The 22550-nt window shown below is 41.0% G+C and overlaps 1 protein-coding gene across 1 annotated transcript in view; it reads right to left on the reverse strand.

Moving 5' to 3' along the window:
• Positions 1–21691, reverse strand: part of LOC122564103 (BICD family-like cargo adapter 1) — a 37267-nt gene extending 15576 nt beyond the window's left edge. The window contains exons 1-4 of the mRNA XM_043718667.2: positions 21054–21691; positions 15327–15542; positions 4234–4350; positions 3295–3441 (exon numbers count right to left, since the gene is read on the reverse strand). Of these exons, the coding sequence (XP_043574602.1) occupies positions 3295–3441; positions 4234–4350; positions 15327–15542; positions 21054–21281 (708 nt within the window). The 5' untranslated portion in view covers positions 21282–21691. The remainder of the gene's footprint in view (positions 1–3294; positions 3442–4233; positions 4351–15326; positions 15543–21053) is intronic.
• Between the last annotated feature and the right edge of the window lie 859 nt (positions 21692–22550).

The raw sequence follows: 22550 nt of genomic DNA on the forward strand, positions 1-22550 counted from the left end.
GGGATGCATTCCATCAGGGCCAGGAGACTTTTCTAACCTTAGTTCCATTATCTTGCCCAACACTATCTCTTCCATGATAATGATTGTTTTCAGGTCCTTGCCTATGTTTGTCTCTTTGTCAATTACTGGCATGTTATTCCTGTCCTCCACTGTGAAGACCCACACAAAATTCCTATTCAATGCCTCGGCCACTTCATCATATCCTATGACTAGATGCACATTCTCATCCTCTAAATGACTTTACTTTAGCCACTTTTGTTTAAACTCAACATGTCCAAATCACACTTAACTATAGATGAGATCATGCAAAGCCCAAACATTTATTCAACATCACATTTCAGTCGGCTGAATCCTCTTGCAAGGATGCCTGCCTTGAAGAAGTTTTCCTCCTCTCTCTACAAGAATCTCAAGGAGTCCCTCTCCCACTGCAACTCCCAGGTCATTTCCTCTGCCCTGCTACTCTCTCCCCACCCCCACCCTCCCCTAGCTTATCTCTCCACGCTTCAGGCTAGCTGCCTTTATTCCTGATGAAGGGCTTTTGCCCGAAACGTCGATTTCGCTGCTCGTTGGATGCTGCCTGAATTGCTGTGCTCTTCCAGCACTACTGATCCAGAATCTGGTTTCCAGCATCTGCAGTTATTGTTTTTACCACCTAGATAATTACTAAGATCAGTCCAAATTAATTGTCTCTTCCTCAAGCCCAGGGGAACAAAAGTAAAGTATGGAGTTCAGTTGTCAGTACAAAGTGACACCAAACTTGGGGTTTTAGTATTACATTAGAATCTTTGCTCACAAACGAGCAAAGGTGAAGTTTATGATAAGTAACCTTATTGATCATGGACTCTACCCCCTACTTAGTCTCTCCCTGATACCTAAGTGACTAAGCATTTTCCAGGACAAGAACTGTTGGGCCTGTGGAGCTTTTTAATATGTCATTTTAGCCCAATAATTTCCAGTCTAGTACTTCACTAGGAATTTACCCAGCTTTTATTTTGATTGCATTTATCGGCAGAGACAAAAACACACATATACACAGACAGACACACACACACAGGCAGACTGACGTGCACGCACACACAGACACACACAGAGGCAGACTGACGTGCGCGCACACACACACAGACACACACACACACACAGATACACACACACAGATACACACACACAGATACACACACACAGATACACACACACACAGAGGCTGACACAGTATTGTTGGCTACTATTAAATGAAAGAGAAAACCATGAGAGCTGGAAATTTGACATAAACAACAGAAAATAACCATTCACCTGTCAATTAAGTAGCAGCTTCATATCGTCACAAATAGCTGAACTGTTTCCTCACTTTTGAGTTCTACGTGGCTGACTATTCCTGCTCACAGAAGCACTATGAAAAGCTGCCTAGAATGTGAATGAAAGCACTCAATACAACAAAACCATCCCAAGAGCGGAAACTCTTGAAAAGTGCTATTTCCTCTCTTGAGAATAAGCTGGATCTTACTGACTTTCAGCACCAGTGGAAAGCTGCCTGTGTTTGTTTGTAAAGTTCTATATCTCTACGTGTGTGTGCGTACATGTGTGAGTGTGTGAGTGTGTGAGTGTACATGTATGTTTGAGAGAGAGAAATTTGAGGTTTAGCTGTCTCCATGTGGCAGGCTTGCACTTGCTTTTGTAAACTTGGCTATGATTGTATGTAAATTGTAAAACAAGCACAGTTGATCTTAATTCATTCATTCTGAAAACTGTCTCCCAGAACATGTCTCTCATCACTACATACAATTATTTCTTCATTTTTCATCTTTTTGCATTGTAAGACAAATCCTCAGCACAGTTTATCATGGTGTAAGATCCATCTGGGAGATTTCCTGCCACCACCCTCTTCCCCATAAGGCCTGCTTCCTCTAGTAAGTAAAACATCTTGTGAAACGATGAGAGGAGGCTCTTGTCTTAAACAAAATGTAATTTAGACTCAAGGTCATAGTGTTGTACAACATGGAAATAATCCCTTCTGTCCAACTTGTCAAAGAACAATAAATCTGCACCCCAAGGTCTCTTTGTCCAGCAACACTCCCCAGGACCTTACCATTTAGTCCTACCCTGATTTGCCTTCCCAAAATTCATCACCTTACATTTATCTAGATTAAACTCCATCTGCCACTACTCAGCCTATTGAGGCATCTGATCAAGGTTCCATTGTACTCGGAGATAACCTTCATTGTCCACTACGCCACCAATTTTGGTGTCATCTGCAAACTTAATAGCCAACCTTCTGTCTTCTGACACCTCACCTGTGGCTACTGATGACACATATCTCAGTAATGGGCACTACAATCACTTCCTTAGCTACCCACAAAGTTCTGGGATACACATGATCAGGTCCTGAGGATTTATCCACCTATACGCTTTATCATCCAACTGTACAATTATGGACACTTTTCAAGATATCACTATCTATTTCTCCAAGCTCTCTAGCTTTCATATCCTTCTCCACAGTAAATACTGACATGAAATACTCATTTGGTATCTCAGCCACGTCCTGCAGTTCCACACAGACAGTCTTGTCGATCTTTCCCTGGTTAATCTTTTACATTTAATATATTTGTAGAATCTCTTTGCCAAAGCTATCTCATGTGCCCTTTTTGCCCTCCTGATTTCCCTCTTGATATGCTCCTACTGCTCTTAAACTCCTCTATGGATTCACTTGATCCCAGCTGTTCATACCTGCCATATGCTTTCTTCTTTTCTTTTTGACCAGAGTTTCAATTTCTCTAATTATCCAGCATTCCTTACACCTACCAGCCTTGCCCTTTACACTAACAGGAACATACTGCCTCTGGACTCTCCTAATCACATTCCTTTAATCTCATTTTATTACATGATAGCAAATAGGTACAAGTTCCATTGGTGTAATAAGTATTGAGGCACACCTCAGTGTGTGATCTTACTCCTTTGTGATTCAAAGCTGTCCCTCTGCCTGTGTCTGTGTGACATCATCATACTGTGCAATGCTTAGCTTACTCCTCAGGATTAACTCTGGCAGACTCTTACACCTTTATACAATCTTGATCATCCACACTCCAAGTGTGAAGAATTTCCTGCTATCAGAATCAAATGGTAAAGATAGAACAAGGAACCTTTATCTTAAAGTAACATTTAATTTGAAGAAAGAAACAGAAATTGCTGGTAAAATTCAGTAGGTCTGGCAGCATCTGTGGAAAGAAAGCGGAATTAATGTTTCGAGTCCAGTAACTCTTCATCAGGCCAGTTCAAATGAAGTCTAACATTAGATCTAACCTGCAGGAGCTGTTCAGTGTTCTTCTGTTGTAACTGTGAGAATTCTTCCTGCATGGAGTCAATGATGTTCTTTAGTGCCAAGTTCTCCTTCTGCACTGTGACTATCTGCTGCTCCAAGTTATATTTCTGCTCAGCCAACAGCTCTAGCTATTAAAAGACGAGAAATTCGTTAACACTCCAATGTGTCCATCTTAAAAACATCTCCTTAAGGAGATAAATCCTGGCCAGTATGTGTGGCAAGATCATAAAAATGTTTATGGAAATTTCCTCTGGTCTGCATCTCCAAAGTCAGAAACATCTCTAAAAATGAAAATCAGTAAAAAAGTGACCAAGGAATTGACTGCAGCTGGATTTTTGTTATCACCCCAAGTAGCCAATATTTGGAACTAGAGTTGACAGTCAGGCAAACACCAAATACTTGCAAAATCTGTACCTGTTGTTAAAAAAAATGCTTTCAGCACTGTATGCAAGTACAGTTTCTCAGGCAGCACTCTTCTCAGTCCCCATATTTTAGGCAATAACCGTACCCAATTCCCAGGTCCCAAAAAAAAATATCTTAATGTGAAGGGACCCAGTCAATATTACAGTAGAAGACAGTCCAGGCCCCAGACCTCTATCTGTTGTATAAGACAGTTAGTACATGAAAGGGTTAACTAACCTCAAAACAAAACCACCCATCAGGATATAAAGGACTGTTTCTAGAAGGTGATAACTGGTTGTTCAGTTATCTTGAAATTGTACCAGAAAATTTCAGTGGCAGCAATGTGTGCTTACTCTGAAGTATTGCAAAGATCACATCTTTTTATTTTTTGTAGTTTTGTCTGTGGTCCAAAATGGAAAAGACTACATAGCTATCTCAGGCCTTAACTTCTCATCCATCTGGACTACAGGCCCAGCATTAATCTTTGGCGCAGATTCAAATTCAAGTATCTTACCCACCTCAACATGAAGGCTCTGTGTCCTTGTTGCATTCTCATTCGCCAGAAAATCTTTGCCCATAAACCTCTCCCTTAGTGTTTTGATCTCATGGGCGAGGGCCTGCTCCACCTTTGCTGCCTGGAAGAAAGAAGACAGGTAAATCAAATACTTCAGTTTGTACATTTATCACATCCATTCCTCCCTGACTAATTTTCCAAAAACAACAAAATTTAATTTGCACACACAATTTTTTGAAAAGAGACGGAAATATATGATGAATGATATTCATTGCAGGTTTAGCCTTGGGTAGATGCTCCCGGCTCACATGTTCCACAATATACTCTTTGCTGTCTGTATTTATCAATAAATACTATTAAAAGATAAAGGAATAGTGGCAAGGTTGAAGACTGAGAATTGCATAAAGCTGGGCAATTGGCTTTTTATGAAGCAGTTAACAAATGTAGTTTCACAGCTGTCAGATTGAGAAATTGCTCAGGGGCTCTGAAATTGGGGTTTCACTGAAATAACAAACAAACAGTTTCATAGCTGACTTGGGAGGTCTAATATCAGGTTTCAGTGTAGCTGCAGAGGTATCCAGAGGTAGCAGTGATTGAAAAAAAAAATCACCTGCCTGAAACTCCAGCAGAAGAGGACAACCTTTGGTTTTACAGCCTGATCAGTTAAATGTTTGATTTTAAGACTTTTATAAATCTTTTAAATCTTAATCTGGTAACTTTTTTCTGTAAATCTATAACAGTGAATAAGGTGAGGACTTTTTAACATTCTGTTTATGCTGAGATCTAACTCTTGGTTGACATTTAAGATTAAGGATTGGTATTAAGTTATCCCAGAGCAGTGTTTTTGAGCTGTAAGACTGCTAACACTGCGTTGTTGAGAAAAGTAATTTCTGGATCTGCAGATTCTTAAAGGGGCAGAAATGGCTTTTAGTAGGGTAATGGGCTCTTCCTGTCAGATGTGGAGATCAGGGAGAATTTGAATGTTCCTGGACACTATGTTTGATTGAGAATCCTATTGTATTGCATGAATTGGTTGGAGTGGCAGTTGGAGGAGTTTACAAAAGCAAGGAGGTGTGATGAATGGCAGTTTCAGGAAGGTGTAGAAACTGCATATACAGTTAGGTAAATGGTTGACCAATAGGAATTGTAGGCAAGTTAACCAGGTAGTGCAGGACTCTCCTATATGCAGTTTTGGATACTATGGAAGTGGGGGTTGGGGAAGGGGGGGGGGGGGGGGAAATCAGCCTCTCAGAGGTATGTAGCACTGAGAGCCAGGTTTCTGGTACTGAGACTGGCTCTAATTTAATGAGGGATATGTCAGACTCCAAGCCATCAACTGTGATAGAGGACTCTCTAATCTGGGGTACAGGCAGATGTTTCTGAGGCCATCAGCGAGGCATCAGGATGGTGTTTTGTCTCCCTGGTACCAGGGTTAAGGAAATCTCGGAGAGGGCAGAGAATATTCTGAAAGAGGAGAGTGACCACCAAGAGATCCTTGTGCATGTTGGTATCAATGACATAAGAGAAAGGGATGAGGTCCTGAAAAGAAATTATAGAAAATTAGGCAGGAGGTTAAAAAGCAAATCCTCGAGGATTGTAATATCTGGATTACTCCCAGTGCCTAGTGTTAGTGAGAGTAGGTATAGGAGGATACAGGAGATGAATGTGTGGCTAAGGGACTAGTGCAAGGGGTTTGGATTCACATTTTTAGACCGTTGGGATTTCTTCAGAGATACAAATGACATGTACACGAAGGACATCTTCCACTTGAATTGGAAGGGGACATTATCCTTACAGGGAAATTTGCTCGTGCTACTTGGGAGCCTTTAAACTAGTTGGAGGGTGGAGGGGAACCAAAGTGATAGTGAGAAAAGGCCAGGCTGGTACTATAAATAAGGGGAGCAAGTCAAATAGTCAAGGCAGGCAAGAGCTTGGTAACAAGGTAAGACTGATAAATTAAACTGCATTTACTTCAATGCAAGTGGTCTGACAGGTAAGGCAATTGAAAACATGGGACTGGGATATCATAGCTATGACAGAAATGTCACTCAGGGATAGACAGGACTGGTCGCTTAATGTTCCGGGGTATACATGTCATTGGAAGGATAAAAGGGGAGGCAGGAGCGGAGGGGGAATAGCAGTTTTGGTTAGGGATTACAGTAGGGTTGTACTTAGGGAGGATATTCCTAGGAGATTGTCCAGTGAAATTATACGGGTGGAATTGAGAAGTACGAAAGGGATGGTCACATTGTCGGGATTGAAATATAGGCCTTCCAATAGTCAGTGGGAAATTGAGAAGCAAATATAAAAGAAAATCTCAGATATCTTTAAGAATAATAGGGTTGTAATGATAGGGAATTTTAACTTTCAAAACATAGACTGGGTCTGCCATGGTGTTAAGGGCTTGGATGGGGTGGAATTTGTTAAGTGTGAACAAGAAAACTTTCCTCATTCAACATGCAGAGATACCTGCTAGAGAAGAAGCAAAACTTGACCTTCTGTTGGGAAATAAGGCATGACAAGTGTCAGTGAGGGAGCACTATGGGGCAATTGATGATAATGCTATTAGTTTTAAAATAGTTATGGAAACATTTAGAAATGATCACAAAGTTAAAAAGTTCTAAATTGGAGTAAGGCAAGTTTTGATCGCATAAGACAGGAACATTCAACAGTTAATTAGGGGAGGCTATATGCAGGTAAAGGGACGATTGGGTAGTGGGAGGCTTTTAAAGGTAAAATAACGAGAGTTCAGAGACAATAGGTTCCTGTTAAAGTGCAAGGCTGATAGGTGTAGGGAATGCTGAATGACTGGAAAACTTGAGCTTCTGGTCAAGAAAAGGAAGGAAGCATATGTCAGGTACAGACAGCTGGGAACGAATGAATCCCAAGGAGTATAAAGGCAGGTGGAGCATACTTAAGACGGAAATCAGGAGGGCAAAAAGGAGACATGAGATAGCTTTGACAAATAGAGTTAAGGATAATCCAAAGTCATTCCAGAAGTACATTAAGGGCAAAAGAGTAACTTGGGAGAGCATAGGGCCCCTTAAAAATCAACATGGCTGTTGATGTGTGGAATGACAAAAGATGGGAAAGATATTAAATAATATTTCACGTTAGTATTTACTGTGGAGAAGGACTTGGAAGCTAGAGGACTTGGGAAAATAAATAATGATGTTTTGAAAAAGAGTTTAGATTACAGGAGAGGAGTTGCTGGAAGCCTGAAAATGCATAAGGGTAGATAAATCTCCAGGACCTGATCAGGTATTTCCCAGAATTTTGTGGGTGGCTAGAAATGTGATTACTCAGTCCCTCGCTGAGATATTTATATTATTGACAGTCATGTTTGAGGGGTTGGAAGACGAGAGGTTGGCCAATGTGATGCCATTATTTAAAAAAACGGCTGTAAGGAAAAGACAGGGAAATATAGTTCACCTGACATCAGTGGTAGGTAAGTTGTTGGAGGGAATCTTGACGGACAGGATTTCCACACATTTGGAAAGGGAAGGACTGATTATGGATGAGCAACATTAAATTTGTGTGTGGGAAATCATGTCTCACTCACTTAGAGTCATAGAGATGTACAGCATGGAAACAGACCTCTCAGTCCAACTCATCCTTATCGACCAGATATCCTAAATTAATCTAGTCCCATTTGCCAGCATTTGGCCCATATCCCTCTAAACCTTCCTATTCATATACCCATCCAGGTGCCTTTTAAATGTTGTAATTGTACTAGCCTCCACCACTTCCTCTGGCAGCTCATTCCATACACGCACCACCATTTGTGTGATAAAAGTTGCCCCTTAGGTCTCTTTGAAATCTTTACCTTTTCACCCTAAATTTATACTCTCTAGTTCTGGACTCCCCACCCCAGGGAAATTGACTGAACTTTTTGAACAGGGACAAAGAAAACCGATGAAAGGCAGAATGGTAGATGTTTTCTATATGGACTTCGGCAAGGCACTCGACATGGATCAGCATGGTAGAGTGGTTAGTAAAGTTAGAGCATGGGATCTAGGGGGAGCCAGCCAATTGGATACAAAATTGGCTCAAAAGTTGGAGACAGAGTGGTGGTAGAGGGTCGCTTTTCAGACTGGAGGCCTGTGACCAGCGGTGTGCCACAAGGATCAGTGCTGGGTCCACTGTTTTTTGTCATTTGTATAAATGATTTGGATGTGAATATAGGAGGCATGGTTAGTAAGTTTGCAGATGACACCAAGGTAGTTAGTGTTGTGGACAGTGAAAAAGATTATCTCAGAGTACAATGGGACCTTGATCAGATGAGCCAATGGGCCAAGGAGTGGCAGATGTTGTTTAATTTAAATTTTAAAAAATTCATTGGTAGGATGAAGTCGTTGCTGGCTAAGCCAACATTTATTGGTCATCCCTAATTGGCCAAAGGGCAGTTAAGAGACAATCACATTGCTGTGCGTCTGGAGTCTCATGTAGGCCAGACAACCTAAGGATGGCAGTTTCCTTCCCGAAAGGACATTAGTGAACCAGATGGGCTTTTCTGGCAATTAACAATGGTTTCATGGTCATCATTGGATTAGACTCAATTGCAGATTTGTTTTAAAATTGAATTCAAATTCCACAAATTGCTGTAGTGGGATTTGAACTCAGGTCCCCAGAACATTACCTGGGTCTCTGAATTAATAATTCAGCAATAATACCACTAAGTGATTGCCTCTATTTAAATGTGATAAATGTGAGGTGTTGCATTTTGGTAAGGCAAACAAGGGCAGGACTAACATAGTTAATTTTAGGATTCTGGGGAGTGCTGCCAAACAAAGAGACCTCGGGTTGAAAGTGGAGTCACAGGTAGATAGGGCAGTGAAGGTGGCATTTGGCACACTTGGCTCCATTGGTCAGAAATTGAGTATAGGAGATGGGAGGTCATGTTGAGGTTGTACCATTTTTGGAATACTGCATTCAATTCTGGTCACCCTGCCACAGGAAAAGTGTTGTTTAAACTTGAGAGGCTGCAGAAAAGATTTACAAGGATATTGCTGGGACTGGAGGATTTGAGCTACAGGGAGAGGCTGAATAGGCTGGGGCTGTTTTCCCTGAAGCGTCAGAGGCTGAGGGATGACCTTATAGAGGTTTATAAAATCATGGGGGCATGGATAGGGTAAATAAACAAAATATTTTCCCTGGGGTGGGGGAGTCCAAAAGTAGAGGGCATAGGTTTAGAGTGAGGGGAGAAAGATTTGAAGAGGACCTGAAGGGCAACTTCTTTGTCCAGAGTGTCGTGCGTGTATGGAATGAACTGCCACAAGTAGTGGAGGAGCTTGGCACAATTACATATTTAAAAGGCATCTGGATGGGTATATGAACAGGAAGGGTTTAAGAGGGATTTGGACCAAATGCTGCAAATGGGACTAGGTCAGATCGGGATGCCTGATTGACAAGGATGAGTTGGACTGAAGGATCTGTTTCCATGCTGTATGACTCTAATAGAGTTGCTTGCTGACTGGGTATGTAACAGCATTGCCTTGTGTAACATTAGGACATGAAGATTGTTGATGCCATGGCCAACTTCTAACCTGCACTGAGTTAAATGATTTCAGTTGGAGCAGTAAATGAAGTACCTCAGCTAAGCTCAGTATTCCTGGGGTAGGAAATATTAAAACTCAACCAGCATGTTTGCACTGCAATACCAAGTCAATTTTTTTTTTTACTGGGAATAGGGCCTTTGGTTCAGTCAGATATGGACTAGAATTGAGTGTGGTGCTGGAAAAACACAGCGGGTCATGCAGCATCCAAGAAGCAGGAGAATCAACATTTCGGGCAAAAGCCCTTCATCAGGAAGCCCTTCTTGATGAAGGGCTTTTGCCCAAAACATTGATTCCTCTGCTCCTCGGATGCTGTCTGACCTGCTGTGCTTTTCCAGCATCAGACTCTCGACTCTGATCTCCAGCATCTCCAGTGCTCACTTGGTTTCAGATATGGACTCAGTATATTTCAGCTGTGCATTCTGGCCTGTTGACTCTTGCGATGAAGAAACTCAAATGGATAAGGCCCTGGGGATGCACCAGCAGAACCAAATCTCAGCATGAATCAGCACATTCTAGAAGATTAAAAAGACAATTGGAATAAAAAGAAGCAACCAAACAGACATCATGTACAGTGACCAAACAGGTTATGAATGCAATTACAAAACAAAACACAATATAGTGGCTGAACAGAGAACAACACTCTTCCTATGCTGCTGGATAATATTCTCACAATATCTCAAGTACCCCACATTATTTATCACCCCAGGGAGTATCCCCATTTCATGACCTGCCACAAACGTTTCTGCTGTTCTTACATTCTTTTTTAATTCTGTGTATATCCCAGTACAGAAACAAAACACCCAACATCACCAATTTTATCTTGGTATAAGAACATTGATGTTATCTCAGTCATTCTGTCCGGTACTGAGCAGATGCAAAAATGACGTGGTTTTGTGTAAACAGGACAGAAAAACCTTATGATTTGTGTGAATGGACAGCCACAGTGTCTGCTTAAAACTGGCTGAGCCAGTGTCAATGAAAACACACCCAACAAGATCAGCACCAAGAAAATAAGTAAACTCCAAAATTTTTCATTATAATCCAGTCTATCCTGATTAGCAATTTTCCTTCAACATATGACATTATTGTCATTCAGCCCATCTTCTGTATCTGCAGCAAGGATCATCAGCTGTGTCTATATTGATATGATAAGCACATACAAAGCAATGCCCATATCACTCTCTACCAGTACCTGACCTAACCCCACAACCCTAAACATATCTACCCCTACATCACACTTCTACAGGTATCTGTCCTTAAACTACACCTCTACAGCTATCTGTCCCCAAAACCTCATCTTGACATGAAACTGTTCCTACATTATATCTCCACAGATACCTGCCCCCATGCCATATCTCCAGATGTACCTTTGACTGGTACATGCTGTTTAATACGATCTACTAGTCATAGGAATGTCTAACCCACACACTCAACATCACATCAGCAATGAAATTCATAAACTACATTACTCATGTGTGGTAGACAGAACATCTTTCTGAATTGGCGGCAACATTCTGTTTGTGAAGATAACATTCACGTAGTTATTGAACTCTAATAATGTGACCTGTCCAGTTTCACCTGTTGCTCAAAATTTCAAGATGCCTTATTCTGGGGTAAACAAAAGTAAACTAGGCACTTTTCAAAACTGAAAGTGGTGGGCATGGAGCCATTCATGAGCATACATGATACACAGTAAGCAATGGCCTGGTCACAGTAACCATTATCCCACAGGACATGATCACATCAAACAGGATGTCCCTTTGATTGTTCACACTCGGCAGATTGCTGCTAATACTCAATGGCTGGTGTTTGTAAAGCTTAGAACCTAACATCTAACATCAGATGAGATTCTGCAACCTGGAGTTGTCAAGAATTACACTAACAAAGAATAAGATCATTAGTTGGCCTTGTAATGTGGCTCACACATACTTGCTCAAAACTACATACAAAGGCACCTATCTCTGCACATTGAAAGAACATGTTCATGTTTGCACCTTTTTTGAATTATACAACAATAATTGTTCCCTGGTTCACTCCTATGGCAATAACTTGACCAATCGAAGCCAACATGCCAACCAGTCATCACCATTTTTTCATGTGGTATAAATTGTTGCTCCCATAGAACCATGGCATTCTTGTGGCTGCCCTGATGAGACCAAGATGAATAGCTTTGACCCCATGTCACTTTTTTGCCAGTAGTAAAGGAATTAGACATTGTGCAAGGTGAGCACCTTTGTTTTGCATTAAAAAGTCCTATACAATATTTAAAGAGTAGCAAACTCTCTTACAATCCTCAACCATAACTACAATAACAAATTAACTGGAATTAATCTCATTTTCTAGTTGGAAGGTTGGCGTTGGTGAGGATGCTCACAATTCATTGTTATGCTTGGATAAGTATTTGCATTAATTTTATGTATTAAAACACCTTTAACCATTTCACTGCAAGAAGATTCAAATTCCTTAAAATAAAATCCCCAGGAAGGCACTGATCAGAAAGACTGACCTCACATTTCGAGGCATCCGCCACTCTAACTGTTGAATTTGATTCAACTATTCAGGCCAGAAGTATTCAACCATGAAAGCTTTGAAAACGGAGAATCAATTCTCAGGAACAGCATTGGGAACAGCCTGATGAAGTAACAATTAGCTGGTGCTCCTTTACCATCACTATCACGCTCTCGTGTCATTCAAGGGTGTGCAGCTCAGGAAATGTCAGTGACTCCATTAAATGTGAGGCCAGGGGTTAGCAAAAACAGAGGCATTCAAAGGTGTGCCAACATGACTAGTGAAAAAAAACACTGATTAGCTACGTATAGTAGATGTAACACACTCATTAAATAGTGTACAGCAAATATGGTACACACAGCATTGAGTACAGCAAACACAAGATGTACTGAGTACAGCAGATACGACACACACTGGAGAGACAGCCCACACTGGGAGCAGCAGGCAAAGCATACACTAGGTATAGTATACCATGGATACAACAGGATCAGCACACAAGTTGTGTATGGTGGGCATTGAGTATAATACACACTAGATACAGCCTTCATGAGTACAGCAGGAACAGTCCATACTGGGTACAAGGTATGCAGCACAACAGATGTAGTTTCATCTGTTGCTTTGAATTCAATGTCTGAATGTCTGTGTTATGTACAAGATGTATACTTGAAATCATCACACACACACACACGGTTTTGCTGAGGTTTAATTTCAGGCATAAATGAAAAAGCAATTGATGAGATTATAAGGGGAAAAGTGTACGTCCCTCATATTGCAAATCAGATTAAATTAATGGCTCATGATTAAACAGCAGTTGTGATAATTGGGTAATCTTTTGCAAACATTAATTATCTATCCTTTAATATACTAATAGAAGACTTCTTGGAACATGCAAAACTCCCCCAGGAACCACACCTACACTATTTTAAACTTACCATATAAAAAAGGTCAGAAAATTGCCTGAGGAAAGTTTACATTACACCATTGGGTGGGGGAATGTAGTGCTAGCAGCTTTGTGAGATGACGCTCACAGAATTAATCAAGGCCAAAACGCATTCAACACGATGACGGTACTGAAGGTTTTTCCAGTACAATAACATATTGTGCAACCCACGCACAGTGGACTTGACATAATAAAAACTCATGATTAAAGCCAACATAGAAACTTGTGGGAGACTGGTTAGTCAGACAGGGCTGCCAGGAAGATGCCAGCATGAGAGCAAAATTACTCTCTTCAAAGTGTCCATTCCCTAATGGGAGTTAATGATGGAATCTCTACTGGAATGCACTTAATTAAAACTCATTTCCTTATGTTCCTGTTACTCCGCATGCACGATTGCACCCATTCAGACTGTTTAGGATCAAACTGTACTTTAAAGCAGGAGGAACTGTTACCCTTTTCTGCATGTGTAACCTACATTTCTCCTTTAGCTTACTAGATAAACCCGTTTGTCCTTTTACAGGTGAATGAGAATTTCTGGAGCCAGCACTGAGCAACAAATTACACTCTATCATCAGAACAAGTACACCTCTTCTTTCTGTGAGCAATAACAACACAATTAAAAATCAAACATATCGATTAAGACTACTTTTCCAAACCTGTATACATTTAATGATATGTGGAACTGGCTGAACTGAGGAGTGAAGGGTTATTTTTACTTGCACCAAAGAAAATGGAGATTGTGCAGATATAGAAGGATTATGCCATGAAGGAGAGTTAAACACAAAGATGAGAATTTTAAATTTAAATATTTAGGAACCAGGAAATGTAGGCTAAGGTGAATAGCTTGTGTAAGGTAGTGGATAGTCAGCACAGTTTTAAGATAGCTGAAGTTTACAGAAGATGAAGATGGGAAGTCAAGCAGAAAACTTTGGGATAGTGAGTCCATAGGTTACAAAGACCTGAGTAACATTTGATTATTTCAGTTAGGTGATACAACTGAGAGAAACCAGGAAATAATATTTTAAAACGTCAACTTAAAGAAGCTGCATTGTTGTTTTTTGAGCTATTTCAAGTACTTGAAAATCTAAATAATAAATTCAAAAAAAGTGATTGGCAACTTTATTAAATGAAAGGTAATAGAAATCTCCAACAAAATGGGGTGAGCATTGGGTCAATTAAAATTTTCAGTGATGAAATGGGTACATGTTTGTTCAATAAGAATATTAGGGGTTATATTTTAAGAGGAGCTAAAGTGCTTTAAAAGGTACAGATCAGACTTAAACAGCAGAATATCATTAACAGGCTGAATGCCCAAGCTATACCTGTTCATATACTTTAATTACTCTTTGAACTGTTCTTTAAAATAATAGTTCTTGAAAACCTATTTAACCCTGAATATCTGTATGCAGGTTGACTTACAACTAGCTCCTCTGCTTTGGCCTCAGATACAATGAGATTACCTACTGGGTTTCACTCAGATCTTGGACATAAACATTTAATGAAAATGCAGTTCACAGAAGAATGACTAAAATTTAACTATTTTGTGCATGCCTTGAAACAAAACTAACAGTCTTTTGCTCAGAGGCAAATGGATCTCATTATTTAAAGATTAGCTCTGTATTCAGTATCCTCTGTTGTGTATTCTCTGTTTAGCCCAGAGGCTTATTCCTCGGAATTTGACCATAGATTGCAGTGTTGATACTGCCCTGTAGCTATTTGCTACTCGCTAACATTATAACAGATGCCCTCCATTTGTGATGAACTTTCCAGTCCTTCCTGATTTGTGCCCAGCAACTATGCATGGTTTGACACAGTCATAGACACACAGTAAGTTTATTAGTAAATTACTCCATGCTCAGGGATTGAGCAGAAAGCATGGGGTCTTCCCAAGTCTGCCTTAGTACTACAGAGCATCCACAGTAGTGGAACCAAGTTATTTTAGGAGGAATTGAAAAAGATAAAGAGTAACAAAGATCCCTCCTCAAGAGATACATATAGCGCAACCAAGCAATTGATGTAATTTACTGGAAGATTGTTTGGTCAAAATTACAATAGTTAACTAGGCTCCTGTTTAATATATCCAAGTCTTACTTTGTTCAGTTGCTCCACCAGCCTCTGGTTTTGTTCACTTAGATCACATTCCATGTCTATTTTAGCTTTCTCAACCTCTTGTAGATATTGCTGCTGTTTCTGCAGCTCTAGCTGTAACTGTTGTAGATCACTTTCTAGGTCTGCTACTTGAGCCTCCCATTCACTCCTCCTCCCCTCATGTTTCAGATGTGATGAATATTTCTCCTGTTCCAGTTCCTGAAGGAAAAAAAATTGAAAATGTAGAGGTTCAAGCAAATGGCAATGTTAAACTATTATTATCATCATCATGCATATGATGCAAGAATTGATATGCAGAAGAATGGATCGTATCCATATGTGTTACTGGGAACTACTTTCACCAGAACAACTTGTGATCATGCAGCAAACTGTGAACATGAACTTACTGATAATTAATAATTATGAGATAATTAAGGACAAGAGAAGTAACTTGACCTATCATAACCCATCATCCAGAAAACCTTTTGCTCTCCTATTTCAGCATTTAGTTATTGCAGTGGGGAGGCTGCAGAAGGATCTAGACAGTTTGGAAGAGTGGTCCAGGAAATGGCTGATGGAATTCAATGTGAGCAAATGCGAGGTCTTGCACTTTGGAAAAAAGAATACAAGCATGGACTACTTTCTAAACGGTGAGAAAATTTGTAAAGCCAAAGTACAGAGGGATCTGGGAGTGCTAGTTGAGGATTCTCTAAAGGTAAACATGCAGGTTGAGTCTGTGATTAAGAAAGCAAATGCAATGTTGTCAATTATCTCAAGAGGGTTGGAATATAAAAGCACCGTTGTGCTACTGAGACTTTATAAAGCTCTGGTTAGGCCCCATTTGGAGTACTGTGTCCAGTTTTGGTCCCCACACCTCAGGAAGGACATACTGGCACTGGAGCGTGTCCAGCGGAGATTCACAAGGATGATCCCTGGAATGGTAGGTCTAACATATGAGGAACGGCTGAGGATCCTGGGATTGTATTCATTGGATTTTAGAAGATTAAGGGGAGATCTAATAGGAACTTACAAAATAATACATGGCTTGGAGAGGGTGGATGCTAGGAAATTGTTTCCGTTAGGCGAGGAGACTAGGACCAGTGGGCACAGCCTTAGAATTACAGGGAGTAAATTCAGAACAGAAATGTGGAGACATTTCTTCAGCCAGAGAGTGGTGGGCCTGTGGAATTCATTGCCGCAGAGTGCAGTGGAGGCTGGGATGCTAAATATCTTCAAGGCAGAAATTGATAAATTCTTGATGTCACAAGGAATTAAGGGCTACGGGGAGAATGCGAGTAAGTGGAGTTGAAATGCCCATCAGCCATGATTGAATGGTGGAGTGGACTCGATGGGCCGAATGGCCTTACTTCCACTCCTATGTCTTATGGTCTTATTTAAGAATGAACACCTTCATATTGTACCTGGGGGTCTATTCTGGACGGTAATTGTTCTCTGTGTGAAGAAATTCCTTCTATTTGTCTTTAAAATTCCTTCTTGTCGATATGAACCTTGTCCTACTCTTTAATTCTGGATTTACCTTTTCCATTCCTTTAGTGATGTCATATTCCAGTAAGATTATCTATCAGGTGCCTCATATCCAAACTCAATTAAACAAATTGGACCACTCTGTCATTATCATACAAACATTTGACATTCCTTGAGCACTACACACACAACTCCAGTTGGTAAGTAATCGATATTTTTAAAACTCTTTGGTTTTTTTGCTCTATTCATTTGTGCATTTTAAATTGTAAATTAATTCAGCCATTTATTGATTAAAACATCAAACATCCAATCCAAACAATATGGCACGTGTTAATAATGTAACAATAATTACTAGCTTAGTATGATTGGACTTATTCAATTCTTGATAAATTGATGGATTAGTCGTGAGGATCAAATTTGAAGATTATTTGTAAAATAATAAATCAGTGGCTTTGGAGTGGCAAGATTACAAATGACAAACCTCAAATATTTTGATGAAGCTGCAACTCGACTGAACGAAGGGCAACTTATGATATGGCTCAGGGACAAGAATAAACCAAAGCACCTTCAAGTCTTTTCCACCATTCAGTGAAGTCAGGGCAATTTGTATCTTAACTTGTTCCATTACCTTAGCTCCATAACCTTCAATTCTCTTGGCCAGCCAAAATGTATCATCAGAGAGTTTAAACCACTATTGAGTTAGGATCTATTGCTTTTGGTGAGAGCAAATTTGATACTTTCCATAATTTATGGCAAAGCTTATTTTCTGAATGGTCTGACTCAGTGTTTGAAGCTATTATTTTGTACTAGACTACCCCACCAGCAGAAAGATTTCCTGCTGTCTACCCTAAACAAATCATCCCAAAATCCAGTCAATACAATCCTCTCTTATGTATGTGCCTCACATGATCTGAATTTTGGAACTCAGGTAATACTCTGGCCTTTTTACGCTTCCAAATCAACTTTTATAAAAACACGATTTAAAGGAATTCCAGGAAAAGATGAAGAAAATTAGCATTTTTTTTGGTAAACTAATTTACATTTGCCAGATTATGAAGGGGGCCAATGAATTTAATCTAGAGAAATGAGAAATTGTTCCTATCTCAGCAGAATAGAACAAGTTAGGAATAAGAAGTTGGAATAAATTGAGGGTAAGATTTATATAAGACATTAGAAGGGGAGTATTACAAAGTTTTTGTCTGAGATGTTCTCTTGGGTGCAGTATGTGTTGTGGTCTGAGCATCAACAGTGTACTCAAACTCCCCAATATCTGACTACAAAAGGATGTATTCATAGTATCACTTCCTTCTATATTTATGTCTTTTGATATAACTTTTTGGAGGTGTGCCAAAGAACTATTTGATAGAAAGACGTCACATACAAAAGGCTAAAGGTATATTTGTTTCAGAACCATAGTAATGATCAGATTCATTTGGCTCATACAGAGCAATTCATCATTGCATAATAATACTAAAAGAATATATGCTGCCCTTCCTGTACCAGTACGTCATCTAACCTCTCTGAACAAAAACAATTTTAAACTGAATTCTCCACTTTCCTTCTCAGCTTGGTCAAAATTTGTCCGTAGTTTTCTGTTTAAAACCTGACTGACATTACCTCATTTACATCTGCGTTCTTTTCCTCTCTTTTCACTATTGGAAAGTACCAAATGAATCTGGGTGATATGCTTATCATTCGTTACTATATTTTCCCAAGAGGGAAACATCAAAGGCTAGCTCATTAGTTACATCGCTGTCACATTTTATAAAACTTATCTGAACAATTTTACTTTAAAATAAAGTTTCAAAGTAACTGGCTTTCTCCAAATGCTTTATGAAATAGATGTTAAAACAAAGAGAGCCAAATCGATGTAAAACTGATTGTTGCCTTTAAAAGAGATGAATGGGGTGATAGGATTGATGGAAATGTTGGTTAAAAAAAATGGGCGGCTTTTTGGTCTTAATGCCCTTCAGACTCCAAAACATTTGTATGTTTCAATATCTGCGAATTAGGCAACTAAAGTGTTATTTTCTCTGTTCTGAAGAAGGGTTTCTGGATCTGTAACGTTAATCATTTTCTCTCCACAGATGCTGCCAGACCTGCTGAGCTTTTCCAGCAATTTCTGTTTTTGTTTCAGATTTCCAGCAGTTCTTTCCAGTTTTCTCTTTTTATTTCGTGTTATTTTCTTCGATTCTTCTCGTCTGCATTGAGGCTGCTCGCAGACGCCAGTGAATTGGATCGGATTTCACTATGACTCGACATGCCAACCAGCAATAAAAAAAAATTGTGTTTGGGGGGCTGAAGGAGGAGAATGACACCTAGTCATGATGCTCATTTGAAGAGCCTGGGCAGGCATGATGAGCCGATGGCCGCTTTCTGCGCTGTAAGATGTCTGTGATCCTTGGGAATGGTGGCATAGTCTGAACATGTCCATCCCGGACTATTCCCCATCCCAGGAAGAGAAGCACAGTCCAACCTCATCGTACCAGTGAGGAACTTGAAACCAGAACTATCGCATCCGTCAACCTCCTGGCTCTGGTACAGAGGTGGATAAAGTTAACTGAGCCACATCAGTACCAAAGCTGTTCCATAAGAAAAAAGTTCACTCTAGTAGCGATATGGACACGGGCTTATCACTTATTTACTACCACTGAACACCACTCGCCCTGGTTGAAATATCGTTGGTGAAGCTGCCAAAGTTTGGAAAGTCGATTGTGGATTTGCAGTATACGCTAGGGGAGAATACTCTCTCTCAGTAGAATCACTCTCCCATATTTCCTGCTTCCAAGAACTGAGCAGCTTTACTAGTTACACCGAGGCTCGCGTTTGCTATGTCTCTTTTCATGGTTGAAACATTTTGTTTTAAAAACTACAAACATTTGTTGCAAGAGCCCGCAGAAACTAGCCGCGAAGAGACCGACAGCGACTGGAATATTGCCTGGAATTTATTCACAGCTGCTCGTTTGTCTCCACAGATCAATACAACGAATATTACAATCTGCACCCCCAAGTTGTGTTGATAAATTACTTGCGGTATTTTTGTTGATAGCTGTGGGACATCTGGCCATTAATATAACGCAACAGAAAATCTCAAGTAGGGCTAGATCTGACAGGGCTAACCAAGACAAATAAGGGACAAACGGCAGTTCTGAACCACCCGCACGGCGGCACAGTCTCACACAATGTCAACTTTAAGTGTTTGAACCTGCACTTTTTAAAAAAGCGAAAGTTTAGAACTGCCTAAAGAAATTGGATTTTAGAATTGCCAACTATTCCGAACTCATCTAATTTTTTTTAAAATGCAGATAACTTGCTAATGCCTTTCGTCAAATCAAACCACAGTGCCCAGAGCTCCCAGTTCCCGTTAGAAATCTGGAACCCTCCATGTAGGATAGGAAAAAAAACGTTCTTTTTTCCCCTCTATTTTCTAACCAATTTAAGTCTCAGAGATGGTTAAAAAAAACACTGAAGATTTGAAATTAAAATGGCAAATATGGGGCAGGCTGGTCAACCTCTGGAGTTAATTCTTGCTCGGATGAATGGGAGATACCTGGAGCGGTGGGATGGTTAAGTGCAGACCCAGGAGTCAGGCGAGTGACGGGATGCACTCAGACAAATCCGTACACTCCAAGCAAGATCCCAACCACGCTAACATGCCCCCTATAGCAGCTGCCCCCCGTTTTCTCTGGGAGATTCTCTGTGGGTTTTCTGCAGCCCATTCGCTAGCCCCAGGCCTCTGTCACCGTCCCATTAGCCAGACATTGGAATGTTCACTCGCTTCAACCCTTGGTGTTCAAACGGATCAACAGAGCAGATGTTAATTTGGTTAATGAAAAGTTCCCAAAAAAAAACTTCAAGTCAGTAGCAGGACGTTTATCTAATACTGTACAATCATTCCAAAATAACCTGAAACAGCCATTGCTGGAAACAGAGGGCGGCTGGTGTAGCTCAATTCGAACATAGTTAAAAAAAATCACACAACACCAGGTTATAATCCATCTGATGAAGAAACAGCGCTCCAAAAGCTAGTGTTTCCAAATAAACCTATTGCACTATAACCTGGTGTTGTGTGATTTTTAACTCTGTCCAAATCAATTCGAACATCTCCTTCGATTTACTTTCGCCTGCCCCAAGACGCGGTGGGCAAACTGGCCCGAGGATTTGCAGGGACTGTGGGATAGTGAGGATGGGTGGAGTGGGTTTCCCTTGTCCCCTTCCCCCTCTGGGGATGGGGGTAACACTCACCTCTAGCTTCTGGCTGAAGTGCTGGTGGATTTGCTCGTTCGTCCTCCTCAGCTCCTGGTTCTCCGAGAGCAGAGCCTTGCCCAACTCGGCCGCCAGCTGCACTTCCTTTTCCCTCTGCCTGATCAAGGACAGCAGCTCGGCCGGGACATCTCCCAGCCGCTCCCGAGCGAACGGAAACAAATCCTCCTCCCGCGGGCTTTTCATCTCCAGGAGTCCTCCGTCAGACATACAGGAAAAAGGAGGCGGATGGAGGGGGCGAGGGTCCTGAGGCCAGAAACAGCTCCTGCCTGCCCGACCTCCCTCAGCAAACACACTCCGAGGTACTAGGGAAAAAAAAAGCCTGTGCCCACCAGGATCCAATAGTGACTGTTCCCCCGATAAGTTGGTAGGAGAGTGTGGGCTGTTGGTACAGACTGTTCCCCTCAGCTTCTGTGCTGTTTGGGTTTATATAGAGGGGAGCCCGGTGGAAATGAGCGTCTTCCCCTGAGGAGCCAGATGGTGAAATGAGAGATAAGAGAGAATGAGAGGGGACCAGATCAATTCAGGAGCTGCACCCAATCCCCGCGCCTTTCAATGGGAGGGCCGCGTTAGGAGACAGTGACTGAAAGATCCAATGAGGCACTCGGCGTCCCAGGCAAGCCGCCAGTCAGTCACCTGCACTGACACCAACACATACAACCTTTGAAAGGAACCGAGTGCACAGGGCACGCCCTGATAGCGTCTCAAATCAAATAACCGAGTCCCACAGCGGAGAGGCATTCATGTCCCAGCTCAAACCAGGCGTCAAAAAGAAAAACTCATTATCAACTCCACGAGACAGCATCGACATCTCGAACAAAGGAATTTGATTATTTGTCCCCTCCAGACCAACTCACAGCTCGTCAACATTTCCAGCCTCCGCGCTATCTGCTGCTGGAACGCGCAGCTCTCTGTCCATTTGACACCGAAAGGTGTTGAAGGAGATGCAGAGATTGGTCAGAGTGGTCCCGGGGTTGAGGGACCCCGCTACGAGGTTAAATTGGACAAGGGCTTGTTTTCCTTGGAATAAAGTGGAGACCTGTTCCAAGTGCACAAGAATATGATAAGATTTAGATGAAATTGACAAAGACAATACCTCCCCTCCACTTTCATCCGTTAAAACCACTTTTAACGCAATCTTATTGGGTTTATCTCATCCTTGGTTCTGCATCACTGCAGCAATGGCTGGGACTTTCTTTAGGCTTAAAGGTCTTGGGCTGAATTTTATTATCATTAGTGAAGCAACAGCACTGTCTGGTCGCTTCAAAGAAAGCTGCTCACAAAGATCTTATGATATTTGTAGAATGAACTTTCCTTTACTAATGTCAGTTGGCGCCATGTCGAGTGGATCTCCATGTAGAAGCAGCAATATCATCAAACAAGGACAGTAAAAGAAAAAGCTGGGAAAATTCATTAAGCAGAATCACTGGAACTGGAGAAGCTCCAGTTCTGAAGGGTAACTGGTCCCTCAACTTAAAC

This window comes from Chiloscyllium plagiosum, unplaced genomic scaffold (genome assembly GCF_037043375.1).
Source record: "Chiloscyllium plagiosum isolate Xiang-an unplaced genomic scaffold, Cpla_swu_hap1 HiC_scaffold_31, whole genome shotgun sequence".
Taxonomy (NCBI): Eukaryota; Metazoa; Chordata; class Chondrichthyes; order Orectolobiformes; family Hemiscylliidae; genus Chiloscyllium; species Chiloscyllium plagiosum.